Raw genomic sequence first — 22890 nt, forward strand, 5'->3', positions numbered from 1 at the left:
TGCCACGGTGTGGCCCTAAAAAGCAAATCCCCCCCCCCAAAAAAAAACACCTTTGCTGGTAAATAGATTGTGGGGGGTAAAGGAAAGGGAAGAATCAAGAATGACTTCTAGGTTTTTAAGTGTCCAAGTGGAAAGCGGTACAGTTTATTGAAATCAGGAAGACTGGAAGGGGAACATGTTGGTTGTACAAATTAAAAGTTCTCTTCTGAACATGTATAGTTGAGATGTCTGTGAAATACCCAAACAGAAATGTCAAGTGGCATTTTAAACACCAGAACTGGAGACAGAGATTGAAGTTCATTAGCATGTTATCTTTTTCGGTGTACTTTCCTGTCTTATCTCTGCCAAGAAAACTGGGTCTGCCTTTTTAGTGCAGTGCTTCCCTCCAAAAATTATAAACTCATTTAAAGAGGATGATCATACTATATAGGAAAAAAAAAAAGGGTAAAGACCTACAGTTATATTGGTGGGAGGATCTATAGAATTTAATGAGTAGTTAACTACAGATAATAAAGAGAAGGGAGGAATTAAGTATGGCTCCCAAAGGAGTACTGCTAACTGAGTTTGGGAATATAAGGGTGTGGTAATTTGCATTTGGGGTCCCAATTTTCATCTTTGTGTATATCCACACCCTTTGCCATGTAGCATTATAATGTCCTCCTATGGTGGGTGAACATACTCTCTACCCATCCACTGAGAGTTTGCTCATGTGACCACCTGGGATGTTAGCAGATGTTATTCAAACAGAAGCTTGGAAAGGTTGTTGTATACTTGGGCTTCCATTCTTCTGCATTTGCTCTCATCATGGGAAGGACATGCCTGGCCTGACCCATTGGAAAAAGAGATATATGTGAAGCAAAACCAAGACACCCTGGTCGGCCCAGTTGAAACCAACTCAAGTCACCTCACAGCCAGCCAACCTCTAGACATTTGAGCAAATCCAACCAAAGTCAGCAGAACATCTAGTCAAACCCAGTTGCTCCTCGTGAGCAATAAACACTTACTATTGTATGTCACTGAGGTTTTGTGGTTCTGACAATAGGTGACTAATACAAAGGAGAACAGGATGAGGGGAGAGGAGGATTAGTCTGATTTGGGGGCACGATGAATTTGAGATAGCCGGTGGCAGCTGGGTGTAGGACTCAACAGCAACTTATATCCGTGAATCATTAGCATATATGTATCTCAAGATAGAAGTATGGATGACATACTCAAGGAGTATATATAGAATGAGAGGAAGAATTATAATGGCTGCACCCTGAGGAAAACCTATATTTGAAGGAACCATCAAGATTGAGAAAGAGAAAAAAAAAAAAAAAAGATTGAGAAAGAGATATCTGAGGAGAACCAGAGAAGAGTGATATGAAAACTAGGTTTTCAAAAGGAGGTACTGGTTAGAAATGCCAAATGCTCCAGAGAGGCAAAGATAGATATACCTTTCTATTTACCTTACAAATGGAAAAAGTGAAGTTTGAATAGGGTAATTAAGTTTGCAATGTATGGTCATCCCAACTAGTAAATAGCAGTAAGGGCACTGGAATCTAGATCTTTTGTTCTTTTTTAGCACAGGGTTTTATCATTTTTATCATGTAACTTTTCATTAATTCATACTTCTGATGCCCATAAATATATTATGAAAGTGATTGAAAGTATCTTTTACATATAAAATATTAAGGCTTGATATAATTTTAATATTTAGAATTAGATGAATCATAAAAATAAGAAATATATAACCCTGGGCTCCTAATAATAAAAAATTTTGTTACTTTATTACATATCCTGTTTTGCATCAGTTTTTATGTATCTGATATATATTTTTTTATGTTAAATGATTTTTCTACATGCACTATGGATCAAAACAATGACTTTATAGGAGTTCTCTGGTGGTGCAGTGAACTGCTGTGGCTCTGGCCACTGCCATGTTGCATGTTCAGTCCCTGGCACAGGAACTCGCATGTGCTGTGGGTGCAGCCAAAAAAAAGAAAAAGAAAAAAAATGACTTTCAAGTTGAATATTGTAATTAATAACAATGATGTTGAAATATCTTACAGAATGAACTTCATGAGCTTGAAACACAAATAGCGTCTGTCTCTGCAGAATCTAAAGAAACAGAAAGGCAGATATATCAGCAAGATGTTGCCATACAGAATACCAAACTTCAGTGTGGAAGCCTGGAAAATCAAATCAGATCCTTACACACAGAAAATGTGAAGCTTAGATTTGACATAGAAGCAGCCCAAGAAGATTTTGAGGAACACATGATAAGATATAATGAATACTATGAAAAAATAAAAGCACATAAAGATAGTTTGAGGGAGGTAGAAAGCAAATGGTCTTTCATGACTGAGCTAGAGGAGAAACGGGACCTCGTTAGAAAACTAAAGACAATGAAAGAACAGCTTATGCAGGATCTCCAAAATCCAGAAGGAAACGTGATGACACAAGTGCAGGTTTGAAATACCACTTATTGAAATGTTTCCTATTACTCCTTTTTTGTAACCAGTAGGCTTATTAAGTGATAAATGTATTATCAACTTAATAAAATACCCATAGGTGCACTAACTGGATTCACAACTTTTAAAAACTTGTGTAAGTGCATGAGTTAAGTAGTAACTATGCCAAATGTGCAAATGCATAGAGGAAACATCTCCCAGTAACCCGGGGACTGATAAAAATATATATTCAGGAGTTCCCGTCGTGGCGAAGTCGTTAACGAATCCGACTAGGAACCATGAGGTTGCGGGTTCGGTCCCTGCACTTGCTCAGTGGGTTAACTATCCGGCGTTGCCGTGAGCTGTGGTGTAGGTTGCAGACGAGGCTCTGATCCCACGTTGCTGTGGCTCTGGCGTAGGCCAGTGGCCACAGCTCCGATTCAACCCCTAGCCTGGGAACCTCCATATGCCACGGGAGTGGCCCAAAGAAATAGCAAAAAGACAAAAAATATATATATTATATATATATATAATTCAAACAAAATCACAGTGAACAGTTAATTCATTGGTTGCAGAAAGTGTGATTCACAAAAACTTTGAAACCTAACTTCCAGGCTATTGGATCCAGACCAGTTAAAATCAATTTAGTGTGCTTAATGCTGTTATGCAAATAATATGAATTAATAATTGTTCCTTAAGGCGTTCCCGTGGTGGCGCAGTGGTTAACGAATCCGACTAGGAACCATGAAGTTTGGGGCTCGATCCCTGGCCTCGCTCAGTGGGTTAAGGATCCGGCGTTGCCGTGAGCTGTGGTGTAGCAGATGCGGCTCGGATTGCGCGTTGCTGTGGCTCTGGCGTAGGCCAGTGGCTACAGCTCCAATTCAACCCCTAGCCTGGGAACCTCCATATGCCGCGGGAGCGGCCCAAGAAATAGCAAAAAGACAAAAAAAAAAAAAAAAAAAAAAAAATTGTTCCTTAAGCATCTTTCTCTTAATATTCTTTGAAGATATTGGGAGATAAAAACTTAAGATATCTATTATTTCTTGATAAAGAATTAAATATATTTTACAGTGTTGCTGGGCATTTGCCACTATGACTACTTTTCTTTATGTCTTATTTTCATTTGGTTTTTACTTCTGTATCTTCAGATATAAGGTTTGTTTGTAAAACTGTTCTTCATTCCACATACCTATAGAAGTAATATTCTAATCCTGTTTATCAAAATTAAATGTGATAGCCAGTTTTCTTAAATTATAGAAGCACTGAAAATCTTGGATTTGTATTGACCATTATTTGACATGTACACTTTAAATTTTATAAACATGCAGGAAGACATTACAAAGCTAAAGGATAAAATTATAACTGTAAAAGAATCCATCAATGAAAAAACTTGTTTTCTTGAGAAGGAAAAAAAGACACATGAAAAGTTAAGAAAAGAAATAGAGGTAAGTTAATTATCTGGATTTCAATATTTTATGGGATCATTTTTAAAACTTATTCTATAGTCATAATTTTCATAGTTTACCCTCAATTCCCAAAATGGCTAGAGTTAGAAAAAAAAGAATTGCAACAAAAAGCAGCTGTTAAGTCTAAGCCATTGATAGATACTACAGGTAACGCTCTCATTTACATATATCCAAAATGTTAATATATTCAAACAAAGCAAGCACTCCTATTTCATTAAATTTGGTCTAAAATTCTTCCAGATCTCATTCCACCAACTTTGCACCCAATTAGTAGCTAGAAAGCAGAGGCCATCTAGTCAAAAAGTGACCACTTCTAGACAGACATTAGAGACTCTTCAAAATAGAGTAAAGCCAACAAAAGTATTCTAAAACGCTCTGACTTTTTATTTGTAATTTTCAATAGTTCATTAAACAAAATGATATATAAAACTAGAAGTGAGACTAAATTTGAGATACCACTGGTACATTTTAGTCATTATTGTTTAAATGAATGGTGAACAAAAATGGAAAAGTGTATGTTGTTAAGGGCAAATAAATAATTTTCACCATTAAAAATTACTTTGGAAAATAAAAAGATGCATATTTTCAACTTGCTTGTGACTAATTTGACACAATAAAAAAAGCATCTGAGGAATTTGAAGACAAAACCTGTTACCTTTACAAAACATCCTAAGAAGCACCATGTTTTTATCTTATATTTTACTAGTAATCTAAATAAATAGGGTTTTTTTTTACCCTTCTAGATATCAGGATTTATTGTAAAACTGTACATGGTAATAGAGTATATAAGTGGCAAAGAAATGGAAAAAAATGATAAATGAAACTAATCCAGAAATAATCCTTCATACATGATGCAAACAAAATAAGTTAGCTATATGAAAAAATAAAGACAATTTTGATATAAAATTGGATTCCTGCCTCTTAACACTTACATACACACACATCCAGGAGGATTGAAGACAATATAAGGAGACAAACTTTACCATTTGTGTCAGAGAACTACTTATTTTAAAAGACATTCAGATGTATATGCCAACTGCATGATTAAATATCACTTGACTATATCATAAATGTATAGATTGTTGAGATGAAGCAGAACAATGGAGAAGACAAGACTCATTTTGAGAGAGGATATCTGTAACATACATAAGTGCCTCAGGGATAAAATGTCAAACAAGCCGTAGAACATTGGGAAGATGGAATAAAAAGTCTTATCTTTTGAAACTTAATATCAAAAAAAACCCAATGGAAATGATGATGAACCTCATTTACAATAAGAGATTGTTAACTCAAAGCACAATAAGGTCCCAAATTTAGCCTGTCAATTATCAATATTACAGTTTGCAAGATGTGGACCACCTAAATTCTGATATACTATTGGTATGAGTATAAATTGGTAAAAGCATTTAGAAAGGAATTTGAGATTCCTAGTAATTTTTTTAATGCTAACATACTTTATTAAGGTGTAATTGTCATAAAAGCAGGTACACTAATTGTAAGGGTTTAACTTGATTAATTTTGAAAATTTATACATGTACTTGTATTACCATGACCTGGGTCAATATATAAAACTTTTTCATCACGCCCAGAAAGTTCTCTTGTCCCTTTTTCCTCAGACTACCACTATTTTGATTTTTAAAAAACAGCTTTATTGAGATATAATTCATACCATACAATTCACCTACTTAAAGTGCATAATTCCAAGATTTTTAGTAAGAATATAGATCATTTGTAACCATTACCATAGTTAACTTTAGAAATTTTCATCACCTCAAAAGAAACCCCATTTTCCCTTAGGTATTCCCTCTTTACTCGTCTATTGTATTTACCCATATTTTGCTCCACCATATTCTTTCTTTCTTCCTGATGTTTGAAGACTTCCTCTTTTATCATTTCCTTTCTCTTTAGAAAACTTCTAAATTTGTTTTTTTTAGGAAAGGTCTGCTGGTTACAGAGTTTGGGGAGTTTTTGTTTTGTTTTGTTTATTTGTTTCATCTGAAAATGTCTTCATTTCCCCTTTGTCTTTGAAAGATATTTTTGCTGGATATAACATTCTGGGTTGACAGTTCTTTTCAGTGGAAAAATGCTGTGCCACTTCTTTCTAGTCTCTGTGATTTCTGATGGGAAATCTACTGTCATTTGAACTGTTTTCTCTCTATAGATGAGACATTTGTTTCTTGCTGCTTTCAAGGTTTCCTGCCTGCAAAGTTTCAGAAATTTTCGTGTTATATGTTTTGCAATTAATTTCCTTGGGTTTATCCTATTTGGAAAATTCTCAGCTAATTGATTCCATAGGCTTATATCTTTTGGTAAATTTGGGAAATTTTCAGCTCTGATTTATTTGAATACTTTTTTAGCTCCTGCCCTCTTTCTCCTATCCTTCTAGGACTCTGATGGCACAAATGATAGGTCTTTTTTAAATATGGTTCCACAGGTCCCTGAGGCTCTCCACTTTTTTTCCAGTCTATTGTGTCTCTGTTGTTCAAATTGTATAACTTTTAGTGTTCTACCTTCCAGTCACTGATTCTTTCTTTCTTTTATCTCCTCCATTCCTCTATTGCACCATCGTCCCATTACATTTTTCAGTTCAGTGATTATATCTTTTCCATTTGGTTTTTTTTGTATCTTATACCTTTGCTGAGACTTTTTATCTTTTCATTTGTTTCAGGCACAGTTTTAATTACTCGTTGAAGCATTTTATGATGACAGCTCTAAAGTGTTTCTCAGATAATTCTAACATCTGCATTTTCTTGGTGTTGACATATGTTGATTGTTATTTATTACTCAGTTTAAGATCTTCCTGGTTCTTGCTTTGATGAGTGATTTTCACTGGAATTCTGGATATTTCAGGTATTACACTTTAAGACTCTGGATCCTTATTACTTCCCTGTGGAAGTTCAGAGTCTCCATGGACACTCATGGAGGGAGGAAGGGCTTCTTTTTTCTGCCTTGTTACCACTAGATGAGAGTAGAAGTCCACCTCCCCAAATGGGCTCCACTCACACCAGAGGATGTGGTTTATTACTTTTCCGTAGGAATGAAGAGTCCTGGCTCCCTAGTTAGCCTTCTCTGACACCATCCCAGCAGGAGGATTGGGGTGCTTTGGTATAACCCAAGCAATGGAGAAAGTTTAGGCTTTCCACTCAGTCTTTGCTAGTGTGGTTGGTGGTGGGTCCAGAGTTTTGGGGTCTTTTTGTTTTTTTGTTTTTTTGTGTGTGTGGTGTTTGACTTTAGGAGAGTAGTTATTACCTAAAAGTTTTTGATCTTGCATAGGCTGCCCTTTTCCTGGTCCCTTGGCTAGACAGCAGGCTTTTCTTGAAGTTTTTGTCTGCACCTATTGGTGTTCCAGCTTGCTCTCTTCCCCATATCCAGCCTGGGATATATGACGCAAAATGAAAATCTAGGGAACTCATCACCATATCATTCCTTGAATCCTGAGGTTTCCAGCCAGTCTGCCTTCTTCTCTTCATCTTTCAGAAGCTTCTTATATTAATATTATATACAACATCCAGGGTTTGTAGTTGTACGTAGGGTGAGGAATAGGTATATGAAATGCATCTGCTTTATTTTGACAAAAGCAGAAGTGTACATGGATATTTTTAGTAGTAAAGAGTGATGTAAATGGCAGCTAATGATAGATTTAGATGGGAGATCACTGAGCTTGAGTCTTCTTTTTTTAGTGTTTTTGTCATTATATTTCTTGTCCTGAAATTTAATAAACTCATTTTAAGCTTTCATAATAGGGTTACTAAAGATCTTTTTAGGCTTTTTAGTTTTAATTTTATTAATTCTATTTCATGATAAAGTAGTCCTAAATTCTATCACAATGTCGTGGTTGAAAAAATAAAACTCTAAGAAATTAGAGGTTTTCTATAACAAACTGTAATACTGAAGGAGAGGAGTTCACGTCGTGGCTCAGTGGTTAATGAATCTTACTAGGAACCATGAGGTTGCAGGTTCAATCCCTGGCCTCGCTCGGTTAAGGATCTGGCATTGCTGTGAGCTGTGGGATAGGTCACAGACATGGCTCGGGTCTGGTGTTGCTGTGGCTGTGGCTGTGGTGTAGGCCAGTGGCTACAGCTCTGATTGGACCCCTAGCCTGGTAACCTCCATATGCCGCAGGTGCGGCTCTAAAAAGACAAAAAAAAAAAAAAAAAAAAACTGAAGGAGAGATGCCACAGCCACAAGCATTGTCTTAAAAACACTGCATTTTTCCCCAAAAATTTCTCTTTATTGCTTGATGAGAATTGATCACTGATATGAATAACTTCTTTCTCAAAATAACTAGTTTTTTTGGGGGGGGGGTTTGGTCTTTTTGCCCTTTCTAGGGCTGCTCACACAGCATATGGAGGTTCCCAGGCCAGGGGTCGAATTGGAGCTGTAGCCACTGGCCTACGCCAGAGCCACAGCAACATGAGATACAAGCCGCGTCTGCGAATGACTCCACAGCTCACGGCAACACCGGATCCTTAACCCACTGAGCAAGGCCAGGGATCGAACCTGCAACCTCATGGTTCCTAGTTGGATTCGTTAACCACTGCACCACGACAGGAACTTGATCAAAATAACTAGTTGTTTAAAGAGGATAAATTCAAATACCAGAAGATTTTTATTATTACTTCTCTGAGACTTTTATTTTCCTAGTCCTCCTGAATGTCTTTAGCCATGGCCTTGGTGTAGCTCATGGTCATCTTTTGCCTGGATCATAGCATTCTTTTTGTTCTAATCATTAATTCTTTCAAACATTTTGTTCTTTGCATGTTTAATTTTGATGGAAAAGTTGCTTTTTACATTTCTGATTAGGAAAAAAATGAAATGGTTTTAAATTTTACATGTTTTTTTAATTCAATGTTTTTGGTACTTTTCAGCTATATCTGAATGAAAGAAGTATTTCCAAATACTTACTCCAAAAATACCTTTTTCCCCTATTGTCTGTCTATATAATAGAGAAAGGAACTAAAGAAAACAGAGAGGAGAATAAAAATAAGTTGAGTCATTGACAAAAAAATTGGGGATGCAAAGTACAAAGCATACAAACACAAATCTTCAAATACAAAGCATTAAGCAACAATCAATAATTTTTAGTTCAAGATTTAAAAAATATTATTTGCAAAATCCAAGCATTTTCAGGGAAGGGAAACTAGAACAGTTAAGAAGTTTTTAGCTGGAGTTCCTGTTGTGGCACAGCAGAAATGAATCCAACTAGGAACTATGAGGTTGTGGGTTCAATCCCTGGCCTCACTCAGTGAGTTAAGGGTCAGGTGTTGCTGTGAGCTGTGGTGTGGGTTGCAGACACGGCTCAGATGCCATGTTGTTGTAGGCTGTGGCATAGGCTGGCAGCTACAGCTCCAATTCCATCCCTAGCCTGGGAACTTTCATGTGCTGCGGGTGTGGTCCCCCCGCCAAAAAAAAGTTTTTAGCAAATTATAAGGAGTGCAACAAAGTAATATTTTGTCATAACATGCATAGTGTAAAGCATCTTAAGATTCATTGGTTACTCTTGCCTAAATTTTGTATAATTTGAGCTCCAAACTTAAAAGGATAGGGGAAACTTTAGAGTGTTTTCAGAATTACTACAGGTAAGGGACAAAATATGTTTAACTTGGTACATTACAACATGCAGCTTACACAACTAACTAAACCATTCATCTATTGAAGTCAGCCACAGAAATGATTACACAACTAGAAAGCCAGTCCTACATGAAAAATCCAAAGAAGCAAAATTAAAAGGTGAACTAAAGACAGGATAAGAAGAATGATTCAGGTAGCTAGGTAGCATGGTAACCAATTATTCTAGCTTAAAACATATGGGAAGAAATGTGCAGTATTATTAAATCTGTTGTTATTTATTGAATGCCTCCTATTTTTCAAGCACTTTCTATAGGCAGTCCCATTGAAATTCTCATAATAACATATTTTACAGAATTTCAGAAAATTTAAATAACCTGTATAAGTGTATATAACTAGTGATAAAGGACAGAAGGACATAATAGGATATGAGTCCAGATCTTTGGGACTCTACTCCCAGTCTTTTTAGAAAATGGTTTTCACTTATATGGAAATATGTTCTCCTTAAAAAAATTAAAATATTAGGGGAAAGGCTAAAGTTCCTTTGATTACTGGCTTCCATTGCATTCTCTTTCTCTTACCATGTTCACCTCTTGTTAATCACAACCACTATTTGGTGTGTATTTTTCAAGTCTCATATATGTATGTGCACTTGAGTAAGTATGAGGGTGTATGTATATCTGTCTATATATATACGTACATTTGTGCATGTACGCATACACATGCACACACATCTGTGCATAGGAGAAGATTACATAAATGTACCATACATGTAATTTACAACTACTCTACTTACTTGATAACCTATCTCATAGATTTGTTTCATATTATTACATGTGAGTCTACCTCGTTCTTTTTAAGTACCTACACCTTTGTACCAAGAAGTTCCTGTGAGACCACTTTGTTAAGCAAGGTGGCATATGGTTAATTAGAGTCCCAGGAGGAGATGAGAGGGAAAAGAGGGAACCAAAAAATATTTGAAGAAGTATTAGCCAGGAATTTTCTAAACTTGATTAAAAAAAATAACTCAAGATTCAAGAAATCTAGCAAACCTAAGGCAGAATAAATACAGAGAAAACCATATTTAAGGAAATTACAGTCAAGCTACTGAAAACGAAATACAAAGAAAAAGATCTTAAAAGCAGCCAGAAAAAAGTCACATTACATATAAAAGAACAATGATGAGAATGGTTATTGATTTTTTTTAATAGACTTTATTTTTTTAGAGCAGCTTTAAATTCACAGCGAAATAGAGTAGAATGCATGGCCTGTCCCCACATACTCCCTGTCCCCTGGCAGCTTCCCATGCTATCAGCATCCCCCACCAGAGTGGTCCATTTGTTATAATTGATGAACCTACATTGACATATAATTATCATCCAGAGTTCCTAGTTTACAATAGGTTCACTCTTGGTGTTATACCTTCTATAGGTTTTGAAAAATGTATAATGACATGTATCTGTCCTTATAATGTCGTAGAGAAGAGTCTTGCTGTCCTAAAATCCTCTGTGCTCTACCTAGTTATCCCTTCTCCTGCCATCCCCTCTCAACCATTGATCTTTTTACTGTCTCCATGATTTTACCTTTTCCAGAATGTCATATAGTTAGAATCATACAGTTTATAGCTTTTCAGATTGATTTTTTTCACTTAGTAACATGCATTTAGGGTTCCTTGTGTCTTTCCATTGCTTGTTAGCTCATTTTTTATTTCATTTATTTTTTAGTGCTAAATAATATTCCATTCCCTGAATATTCCACAGTTTGTCCTTCACCTACTAAAGGCCATCTTGGTTGCTTCTAAATTTTGGCAACTATGAATAAGCTGCTCTAAATATCTATGTTTTTGTGTGGACATCAGTTTTAAGTTTCTTTAGAGAAATGCCAAAGAGTATGATTGCTGGATCATGTGGTTAGAGTATGTTAGTTTTGTAAGAAACCACCAAACTATCTTCCAAAGTGTCTGTACCAATTTGCAATCCCACCAGCAATGAAGGAGAGTGCCTTTTGCTTCACATCCTTTACCAGCACTTGGTGTTGTCTGTGTTCCAGATTCTGGCCATTCCAATAGGTGTGTAGTGGTATCTCATTAACTCTTATTTCCCTGATGACTCTTTCATGTGGAGCATCTTTTCTTTCTTTCTCTTTTTTTTTTTTTTTTTTTTTTTTTGGCTTTTGTCATTTTAGGGCTGCACCCATGGCACATGGAGGTTCCCAGGCTAGGGATCTAATCAGAGGTGTTGCTACCGGCCTACGCCAGAGCCACAGCAATGCCAGATCCAAGCTGCATCTGCAACCTACACCACAGCTCATGGCAATGCCAGATCCTTAACCCACTAAGCAAGGCCAGGGATCAAACCCGCAACTTCATGGTTTCTAGTCAGATTCATTTCCGCTGCCCATGACGGGAACTCCTGGAGCGTCTTTTCATATGCTTATTTGCCATCTGTATGTCTTCTTTGGTGAGGTGCCTGTTCAGACTATTGACCTATTTTAAACTCTGGTTGTTATTCTTATTGTTGAGTTGTAAGCATTGTTTTTGTTTTTGTTTTGTTTTTTGGTTTGTTTTTTTTTGCTACACATACTGCATATAAAAGTTCCCAGGCCAGGGATTGAACCCACACCACGGCAGCAACCCAAGCCACTGCCGTGACAACACCAGATCCTTAACCTGTTGCACTATAAGAGAACTATGGGTCTTAAGAGTTTGTTGTATATTGTGAATAGTAGTTCTCTATCAGATTTGTCTTTGGCAAATTTTTTTTTCCCAGTCTGTGTCTTGTCTTATTCTCTTGCTAGTGTCTTTTCAAAAACATAAGTTTTTTATTTTAATGAGGTCCAGCTTCACAATTACTTCTTTTATGGGTTGTGCCTTTGGTGTTTTATCTAAAAAGACATCACCAGGCCCAAGATCATCTAGGCTTTCTCCCCTGTTATCTTCCTGGAGTTTTGTAGTGTTGCATTTTATATTTAGGTCTGCGATCCACTTGGAGTAAAGATAGAAAGAAGAAGGTAAAAAGTCAAAAGGGACTAATAGGACACAAATATCAATGGTTATATCAAATTTAAATTGACTAAACACTACAATTAAAAAGGAAAAATTTTTGGATTGGATTAAAAATGATTTGCAAATATAAGTTTTTCACAAGAGATGCTCTTTGAATATAAAGACACATTTGAAAACTGGAAAAAGATAAACTATGAAGACATCAATATTAAGAAAACTAGGAGTTCCTGTCGTGGCACAGTGGTTAAAGAATCCGACTAGGAACCTGAGGTTGCGGGTTCGGTCCCTGCCCTTGCTCAATGGGTTAAGGATCTGGCATTGCCGTGAGCTGTGGTGTAGGTTGCAGACGCGGCTTGGATCCCGCGTTGCTGTGGCTCTGGCGTAGGCCAGCGGCTACAGCTCTGATTCGACTCCTGGCCTAGGAACCTCCATATGCTGCGAAAGTGGCCCAAAGAAATAGCAAAAAGACAAAAAAGAAAAAAAAGAAAACTGGTCACAGCTATATTAATATAAAGTAATTTCAAGATACAGATTTCTGACAAAGTTACAGAGTCAGTTAGTTTATCAGAAACTAATAATAACACTGAATGTGTATTCATTTAACCACAGAGCTTCAAAATACATAAGCCAAAAACAGAAATAAAAAGACACAATCATATTGGAGATTTTAATTTAATTAAATTATTTAATTTTTAAAATAATTGATAGAACAATACAGAAAATCAGTAAGCAAGCATATAGAAAATTTGAATAATTTACCTATCAACTAAACCTCATAAACATTTACAAAATACTCCACCTAACAACTATTGATTATACTTAATTTTCAAGGTCGCATGGAACATCCACCAAGATAGACAATATATACTTGATGATAAACTTCAAAGAATTTGATATTCTTCAATGAGAACAGATTTATAAATAAGAAGAAAGTTAGAAAATACATAAACATTTTGAAATTGGGCATTACAGTTATAAATAACCCACAAGTCAAAAAAAGAAATCATAGGAATTATTAGAAAATATGTGAAATAGAATAATAATAAAAATATAGCATATATAAAAAGTTGTGGGATGTAGCTAAAGCAGTATTTAGAGGAAGATTTACAGCTTTAAGTGCTTTAATTTCTTTTCTAAATTTTCTTTAGGAAATGAAAAAAAAAGGGGGTTTAAAAGCAATTATCTAAGCTTCCACTGTAGAAATAAGAAGACATGAAATAATTCATCGTAGAAAACAATGAAATAGAAAATGGAAAACTGGAAAAAAATTAACAAAGCCAAAAGTTGAAAAGACTAATAAAATTGACAAACCATAGTAATACTAGTCAAAAAAGAGTATAGTTAAGTCATTACTTTAGGTCCCATTGACTTAAAAGCATAATAAAGGCCTATTATGAATAATTTTATATCAAATTTGACAACTTAGACAAAAAGGACAAACTCAGGAGTTCCCGTCTTGGTGCAGCAGAAACAAATCTGACTAGGAACCATGAGGTTGTAGGTTCAATCCCTGGCCTCGTTCAGTGGGTTAAGGATCTGGCGTTGCCGTGAGCTGTGGTGTTGGGTTGCACACACGGCTCAGATCTGGCATTGCTGTGGCTCTGTCATAGGCCAGCAGCTCCAATTCAACCCCTGGCCTGGGAACCTCCATATGCCGCCAGTGTGGCCCTAAAAAGACGAAAGACAAAAAAAAAGGACAAACTCTTTGAAAAAGACACATACCATAACTAATACAAGAAGAAATTACTTTTATGTTTAGCACTATGAACCATCTCCAATTAAGCTCTTTAAATGGTGTAAAGTAGGAATCAATGAAACTGAGTTCATAATTAAAGCTCTAGAATGATGTGGCTTCGGTAATACATTTAAGGGAAGAAATAAAACTCAGCCTATACAAACTCTTTCAGAAAATGGAGGAGGGACCTCTTCCCAATGTATTTAAGGAGGCCAGCATAATCCTAACACGAGTTCACAGGATAAAAGGTCAAAATACAAAAATCAATTGTATTTCTATGTAGTTTCTCTATAGTAGCAATAAATAACTGAAAAGTGAAAGGAATCAAAGAAAACTCTTCTCATTAACACTAAAGAACATGCAATATTTGCTAAATACTGAATCCATAGAGTGATATACTATGATCATGGTCTACGAAGCTCAGTATTTTTAAAGTAGTAACCTTCCCCAAAAATGTCCTCCAGATTTAACATCTAGAGACCTCGTAAGAATTCTGACATGTATTTTTTTTTTTTTGTAGAAATAGACAAGATGTTCTAAAATTTATATACAAAGGCAAAGGATCTAGCTTGCCAAAACACCCATCTTTTTAGATTAAACATCTGAAGCAAAAATAAGTTACATTTCAGCGGCAGCAAATGAGCTTCAGGTCTTTCAAGTCTTCACGGTAAAACAATGACATTTTATGCTTGCTATATATATGGAGAAATTCTAAACAATAGAGAATTTAGCAATAGTTTTACATAATGGTCTCAAAATATTGTACCAGTCATTTGATTTACAAAAAACTCTCATTTTATCATTTATTCCTTAATTCATTCAGCACATTTATTGAGCTGTTACTGTAGAAGTTACTCTTTAAGGCTCTGACAGTAGAGCAGTGAGCAAAATAAAAGGATAGAGATCCCTATCCTCATGGAATTTGCATTCTGTCTGGAGGACAGATGTAAATTATATTTATATATATAGCATGTCAGATAAGGATAGGATAAAGGCAAAAAGAAATGGAGCAGAGAAGGGGACCAGAAGGGGTTCATAGTACCAGGACAGAGAAGGTGAATATTAGATCCTGTGGCCAACAACAGCTTCACTGTGAAGATCACCTTTGGTAAAACCCTGAAAGACGTGAAGAAGCTAGTTATGCAGATCTAAGGACAGCTTTCCAGGCCAAAGAAAGAGCAAATGCAAAGGTCTTAAGATGAGCACATACCTGGACCCAGAGGACAGAAGCGAAGAGTGCCTAAGTGGCAGGAATGAAGAGACATAGAGTTGTTCTCTTTTTGCCACTGGGTGTTATGGGCACCATCCTTGCTTCATTATTGTTCTTACTTCTGCCTACCATGTGACAACTAAATAAGAACAGTAACCTATCAATTTCTTAGAGGCAAAAAAAAAAAAAAAAAAAGCTATATTCTCTACAGAACCACTAAGTCCTCCGCTGGATAATGACATTCAAGTTTGAGCAGCGATACACATACCAAAGTTAGCGGCTGAACAATTGTCTGGCCTTCAAGAAGGTTCTCACAATATGACCTTTGCCTTTATGAAGTCACTTCTTAGCCCAAACCCCCGTTTTGCCTTGTGGGCTTAGAAACTTAACTTTGTAAGTATCCCAGAGGTGGGCAGACATGGGGAGATGCTAGTGGAGTTCACCAGAAACTGATGTATAAAACTCAAATGCCAGTTTATAATGTACAGTATTAAAACTCTCAAAGAAATCAGAAAACTTAACATTAATCATCAGTGCTGCTTCTTTGTGTACGGAAACTCCATTGGAAGCCAGGTTCTCACAGAGCTGGTTACTGAGCCTGGAAATCAAGTCAGTCATTCCAGGTTTGAGTGTTCTTGACCTCTGGCTCTGGACACTCAAGGAGCCAGTCTCTGTAACAGGGTTACCCTCGTCAGATAATCACTCAGTGGGAACTACTGATACGTGCCTCCTTCACCTGCCTGTTTTTGTGCTACATTCTTCACATAATCCCTTCTGATGATTTATTCTTTCTTTAGTTTGTATTAATACCTCCTGTGATATCCAGCTGAGGCTGGTGATCTAGAGTCCCACTAAGGGGACTTTGCACATCTCTGCTTTGATCTATTGTGTATTGGTTTCATAGCTTCACTACTGAAGAATAATTTTAGAAGCAGGCTAATATGATTTATGGATTAACCAAAACTCTGTTCCAGTTATTTGATTTCTAATAATATATTCTATGAACAAGAATATAAGCATATTCAGTGACTATATTCTTTTTATTTTTTGGTCTTTCTGTCTTTTTAGGGCCATACCCACAGCGTATGGAGGTTCCCAGGCTAGGGGTCCAGTCAGAGCTGTAGCTTCCAGCCTAAACTGCAGCCACAGCAATGAGGGATCCAAGCCACGTCTGCTACCTACACCACAGCTCACAGCAACACTGGATTCTTAACCCACTGAGCGAGGCCAGGGATTGAACACAAGTCCTCATGGATGCTAGTTGGGTTCACTAACTGCTGAGCCATGACGGGAACTCCTCATTGACTATATTCTTAAGAATGTATTCTATTGAATATATCTATATTCAGTGATATATGTACATACACACATTGATATATACATTCAATATATTTTTATTTTTATTTTTATTTTATTTTTTTTTTTGTCTTTTTTTTTGTTTTTTGTTGTTGTTGTTGTTGCTATTTCTTGGGCCGCTCCCGCGGCATATGGAGGTTCCCAGGCTAGGGGTTGAATCGGAGCTGTAGCCACCGGCCTACGCCAGAGCCACAGCAGCGCGGGATCCGAGCCGCGTCTGCAACCTACACCACAGCTCACGGCAATGCCGGATCGTTAACCCACTGAGCAAGGGCAGGGACCGAACCCGCAACCTCATGGTTCCTAGTTGGATTCGTTAACCACTGCGCCACGACGGGAACTCCTCAATATATTTTTAAGTACATTCAATATCTTTTTAAAAAACTTTTGAATATAGTTGCATTATCTAATATAATAATGTTTATGATTACTAACATTTCTAATTCTTTTAAAGTCATTTTATATTTTGCCAACATATCAGGAGGCCTAGTTCACCAATTTGAATAAACTTTCTGAATTTGCAGAATTAACAAAACTGCAAACTTACAAAGGTGTATAAAGTTTATAGAAATTTATGTGAAATGATAGTTGACAGGTTTTCCCTTTTTTAAAAAAAAAATGTTTTTATTACACTTGGTTTACAATGATCTGTCAATTTCTGCTGTACAGCAAAGGGACCCAGTCATTTACATTCTTTGTCATGTTCCATCACAAGTGATTGGATATAGTTCTCTGTGCTATACAGCAGGATCTCATTGCTCATCCACTCCAAAAGTAGCAGTTTGCATCTACTAACCCCAAACTCCAACTTCTTTCCTTTGTTTTTATAGCCATGTTTTAGAATGCTTGGAGTGTCTCCATCCTAGTTCCCCTACTGCTGCTGCACAACTGTGTTTCAATATGGTTGATTTCCTTTGTAATCCTATATGTTTTATTTCATGTATTTAAAAACATTGCAAGAAGGAGTCCATAGTCCTCACTATACTATCAGGATGACCCATGGCATAATAAAGATAAAGAAGCCCTGAGCTAAGGGAGGAGCTGGGAAAGAGAGAGGGGACCTCTGCTGAGGGTCTCACAGAAAGTGAAAGGGAAAGCTGAGTTGCAGAGCGAAGGGGAAACAGGCTGGAGACAGAGTCTTAAGGCCCCAGAAACCCAGAGTCTTGTTTCCCTGCAACCATCTTAGCTATAAACTTATTTTGGCAAATTGATTATTTTGATAAATTTGGTGCATTGGTGTTTTAAAAATTGATTCTTTTTTGTATCAGACTAAATCGACCTTCCTGACTAGCTAGGGCTCTCTCTTAAATAGATCTGAGGATGAAGAGGGAACTTTCCCAGCCCTATTCTGCTACTATTTGATCAGTTCCTTGGAAAGTGGGTGTTTACTATAATAATACTACTGTCACACTCACTGGAAATACCACTTCACAGCCACTATGAGTGTGGTTATGATTCAAAAAAGGCAGATAATATCAAGTACTTTCATTATGTGAAGAATTAGAACATTCCCACCCACTGTTAGGAATGTAAACTAGTGCAATCATAGAAGAAAACAGTATGGCAGTTCCCCAAGAAATTAAAAATAGAATTATTCTATGATCCAGCAATTCCACTTCTGGGTATATGCCCAAAAGAATCGAAAGCCAAGTCTCAAAGAGATATTTGTATACGCATATTCATAGCAACGTTAGTCACAATAGCCAAAAATAGGAACAACCCGAGTGTCCATTGATGGATGAATGAATAAGCAAGATGTGGTATATACATACAATGAAATATTAAAAAGGAAGGAAATTCTGACCCATGCTACAACATGGATAAACTTTGAGGTCATTATGCTAAGTGAAATAAGCCAGTCATGAAAAAACAAATACTCTTTAGTTCCACTTAAATTATGTACCTAAAATAGTCAAATTCATGGCAACAGAATGTAGAATGGTGATTGTCAAGGGTTGGAGGCAGTGAAGAATAGGGACTTACTATTTACTGTTACAGGGTTTCAGGTTTTTTGTTTTTGTTTTTTTTTTTTTGGTCTTTTTGCCTTTTCTAGGACTGCTCCTGGGGCACATGGAGGTTCCCAGGATAGGGGTCGAATCGGAGCTGCAGCTGCTGGCCTGCACCACAGCCACAGCAACGAGGGATCCGAGCCGTGTCTGCAACCTACACCACAGCTCACGGCAACACTGGATTCTTAACCCACTGAGCAAGACAAGGGATTGAACCTGCAACCTCATGGTTCCTAGTCAGCTTCGTTAACCACTGAGCCAGGAACGATGGGAACTCCAGGTTTCAGTTTTGAAAGACAAAAAGGGTTCTAGAAGTGGACAGTAGTAATGGTTGTATAAAGATGTAAATGTACTTAATACTACTGATCTGTAAATTTTAAAAATGATTAAGATGGTACATTTTATGTGTATTGTACCACAAAAAATAAATAAATTTTAAAAGGATATCTTAAAAAATGAATAGTTAGCTTTCCCAGCCTTATTATTCTAATTTTAATCAGTTCCTTTAAAAGTAGGTGTTTAGTCACCCTGAGATGCCACTTCATACCCAATAGAATAGCTGTGACCAAAAAGGCAGATAGTAACTATTTTTGAGGATGTGAAGAAGTTGGAGCCCTCACACATTGACCACGGGAATGTAAAAATGGTGTGGTCACTTTGGAAAACACTCTGGCACTTCCTCCAGTGGTTGAACAGAGAGTTACTGTATGACCCAGAATTGCATTCCTAGGTATTTACCCAGAGATATGAAAATATACATCTACATAAAATGTCCATGAATGTACATAGCAGCCAAAAGTGAAGACAACCCAAATGTCCATCAGCTGATGAATTGGATAAATAAAATGGAATATTACTCAGCCATAAAAAGAAATGAAGTGCTGATGCATGCTAAAACATGGATAACCCATAAAAACATTATGATAATTGAAAGAAGCCAGTTGCAAAAGACCACATGTTGTATAATCCCATTTACATAAAATGTCCAGAATAAGCAAATATGTATAAAGAGAAAGTAGATTAGTGGTTGCCTGGTGCTAAGCATGGCCAGATGGAAACAAGGAGTCACTGCTTACGGGTACTAGGTTTCTTTCGGGGGTAAAGAGAATGTTCTAAAATTGATCGTGGTGATGACGGATGCACATCTCTGCATATACTAAAAACCATTGAATACTTTAAAGAATGTATTGTGTGATATGTGAATTGTATCTCATTAAAACCGTTGAAAGAAAAGATTGGCTGTCCTTGTGTACCCGACACTAACAGCAAGGATTTTGACTTTTTTACTTTCTTGTGGCCTGACACCAAACCCTTGCACCTTGCACTGTGTTTCCTCGCCTTCTGTTGTGGCCTTGTCTGGTTCAGCATAAACACTGATCTACTGAATGGCAGGGAAAAGGCCTACATGATGTCCTAGATCTTTTAGATCAGTGAACCGCCGCATACAGGAAATGAAACCATCTCTCTGAACTGGAAACTGCTTTGATGAGTAGAAGGCCCTCCATCACAGATGCGTCCCTTGGTGCAACGCTCAAATACCATCACTTGCTAGGTGTGAAATCTCGATTGCATTACTTAAACTCTTTGATCTTCAGTTCATACAAAAATGGAGATAATATTTATATCAATAAGGTGTTATGAGAATTTAATTATATGTAAAAAGTTCTCATCACAGTATCTAACATGTAATAAGTGTTGAAAAAATAGTTATAATTGCTGTTTATTTTTGTTATCATTATTATTTACTGTGAGTAATTTTTAATCAAGCGCTTTCCTCTTTAGAGTAGTCAAAATATCCTTTATGGCTATTTACTGTTTTTCCTTCTCAAGCCCCGTTGACATGTACTCTTCTTTTAATAGGTACAACATAAGAGATATGAGGCAATTCTTAAGCGTTTGCACTGTCAGGTGAACAAGCTTCAGTCAAACAGAAGACATTGGCAATGGAACATTCAGCAGCTGGAAAAAACGGCAGCTGAACTGAGAAAATGCATTGGAACCAAAGATTAACATGGCCATAGGGCAATCTAGAGCACAGACTATGCCACAAAAATTGTGGGATGGAAAGGTGAGAAAACCCTATGATTCTTAACAACTAGCATCCACTATCAAGAGGGCTGTCTTAATGACAGAGATGACAGAGATATATTCTTCTTTTTTCTTTTTTTTTTTTTTTTTTGAATAAGCCATCTGTTAAAGTGCCTTCCAACCCTATATCTTCCCAGTGGATAAACAGTAGGAATACTCACAAAGGAATAGTCTGGTATGAATAGTATGAATATTTGAAGTGTATAAGATGAACTGTAGTCAGGAGTTCCCGTCGTGGCACAGTGGTTAACGAATCCGACTAGGAACCATGAGGGTGCGGGTTCGGTCCCTGCACTTGCTCAGTGGGTTAACGATCCGGTGTTGCCGTGAGTTGTGGTGTAGGTTGCAGATGAGGCTCGGATCCCGTGTTGCTGTGGCTCTGGCATAGGCCAGTGGCTACAGCTCCGATTCGACCCCTAGCCTGGGAACCTCCATATGCCACGGGAGCAGCCCAAAGAAATAGCAAAAAGACAAAAAAAAAATGAACTGTAGTCATGAATGCCTGTTTATAAACATGTCTCCTTCACTATCACATGAAGTAAAAATTTAGAAGAAAAGAAGCACTTGAATTTATAGTGATTTAAATTGTTATTTTAAATTGTTACCTGTTTCAAACTTTTCACGAGAGCCTACTTTTTCTTTTTTTTACTGCGGGCTTCAAAGCAATCCATTAATATTTACATTTATAATAATATTGTAATGTGTTCAAGGGTTCAGATATTTTACTCAGTTTTCTATTCATAGGTAGCAATAATTTTATTCTTTGTTGTTAGATAGCATATTTTTAGAGTGTTGCAATGTATACAATTTTTTGTTTGCTTTTTTGTCTGTAATTTCTTTGTTACTATAACTAAATTGAAATTATAACATCATGTAAGGCAAACATACAAGCTCTTAAAAGAATGTTAACCAGTGTAGACTAACATGTATTTTTTTTCTCCTTGAAAATAATATCCTGTGTCCACAGCAACAAATCAAAATTTAACTTGTCCCTTTTAGAATAAAAGTGCTCCTTTTTGTGACTCCATTGAGTCAAGTTTTTAGAAGTAGTAACAAAATATTAATTATTGAAGGTACATTTTTAAAAAATATTTGCTTTTAGGATTTAATGGATTCAAAGCAATAACATCAAAAAGGTGTATCAAGTCCATTTTCTCCTCACCTTTCTAGATGCATAAGATTCAATAAAAATGTAACTGATATAAAATCTGGTATTAATAATCTTGTTATGCCTAACATTTGTAGTCCTGTTATGAATGTGCCTGGCTTACTGTGGCTAACACTTCAAATGGTCTATGCTGTAATATAGTCAAAGTAGGACTAGTTTTTTTTTCTTGCTGCCTTTTTAGGGCTGTACCCACGGCATTTGGAGGTTCCCAGGCTAGGGGCCTAATCATAGCTACAGCCTCCAGCCTACACCACAGCTACAGCAATGTGGGATCCAAGCCGTGTCTGTGACCTACACCACAGCTCACAGCAACGCTGGATCCTTAACCCACTGAGCAAAGCCAGGGATCGAACCCACAACCTCATGGTTCCTAATCGGGTTTGTTTCCGCTGCGCCATGACAGGAACTTCCATGCTGCTTTTTTTAGGGTTAGGATTAGGGTTAGAGTTAGTATATCACAGACCTAATTATAAAATGCTAAGTTATAAAACTGCTAGAAGATAACATGGGAGAAAGCCTGGATAACCATCAGTATGGTGATGTTCTTTTGGATTCAATAGCGAAGGCAAAATCCATGAAAGATATGATTGAGAAGTTCCCGACTAGGAACCATGAGGTTGGGGGTTCGATCCCTGACCTTGCTCAATGGGTTAAGGATCCAGTGTTGCCATGAGCTGTGGTGTAGATGACAGACGTGCCTCGGATTCCGAGTTGCTGTGGCTGTGGCATAAGCCGGTGTCTATAGCTCCAATTAGACCCCTGGCCTGGGAACCTCCATATGGTGTGGGAGCAGTCCTAGAAAAGACAAAAGGACAAAAAAAAAAAAAAGATAATTGATAAACTGGATTTTATTA

At 36.9% G+C, this 22890-nt stretch overlaps 1 protein-coding gene across 6 annotated transcripts in view; it reads left to right on the top strand.

Annotated features, from left to right (window-relative positions):
- The window catches only part of CCDC122 (coiled-coil domain containing 122), a 54252-nt gene that overhangs the window by 17404 nt on the left and 13958 nt on the right, over positions 1-22890 (top strand). For 4 of the 6 annotated variants that reach the window (XM_013980559.3, XM_013980558.3, XM_013980561.3 and 1 more), the window contains exons 4-6: positions 2052-2450; positions 3761-3877; positions 20641-22075. In XM_013980559.3, coding sequence (XP_013836013.2) covers positions 2052-2450; positions 3761-3877; positions 20641-20790 — 666 coding nt within the window. In that variant the 3' untranslated portion in view covers positions 20791-22075. Of the gene's footprint in view, positions 1-2051; positions 2451-3760; positions 3878-20640; positions 22076-22890 lie in introns of those variants that run through there. The other 2 variants (XR_014819526.1, XR_014819525.1) reach the window with 1 other exon arrangement.

The sequence above is a fragment of the Sus scrofa genome, chromosome 11 (assembly GCF_054392235.1).
Source record: "Sus scrofa isolate SSC_HxYL_T2T_F1_AM1 chromosome 11, Sscrofa_HxYL_maternal_Yorkshire_Landrace_v2.0, whole genome shotgun sequence".
Taxonomy (NCBI): domain Eukaryota; kingdom Metazoa; phylum Chordata; class Mammalia; order Artiodactyla; family Suidae; genus Sus; species Sus scrofa.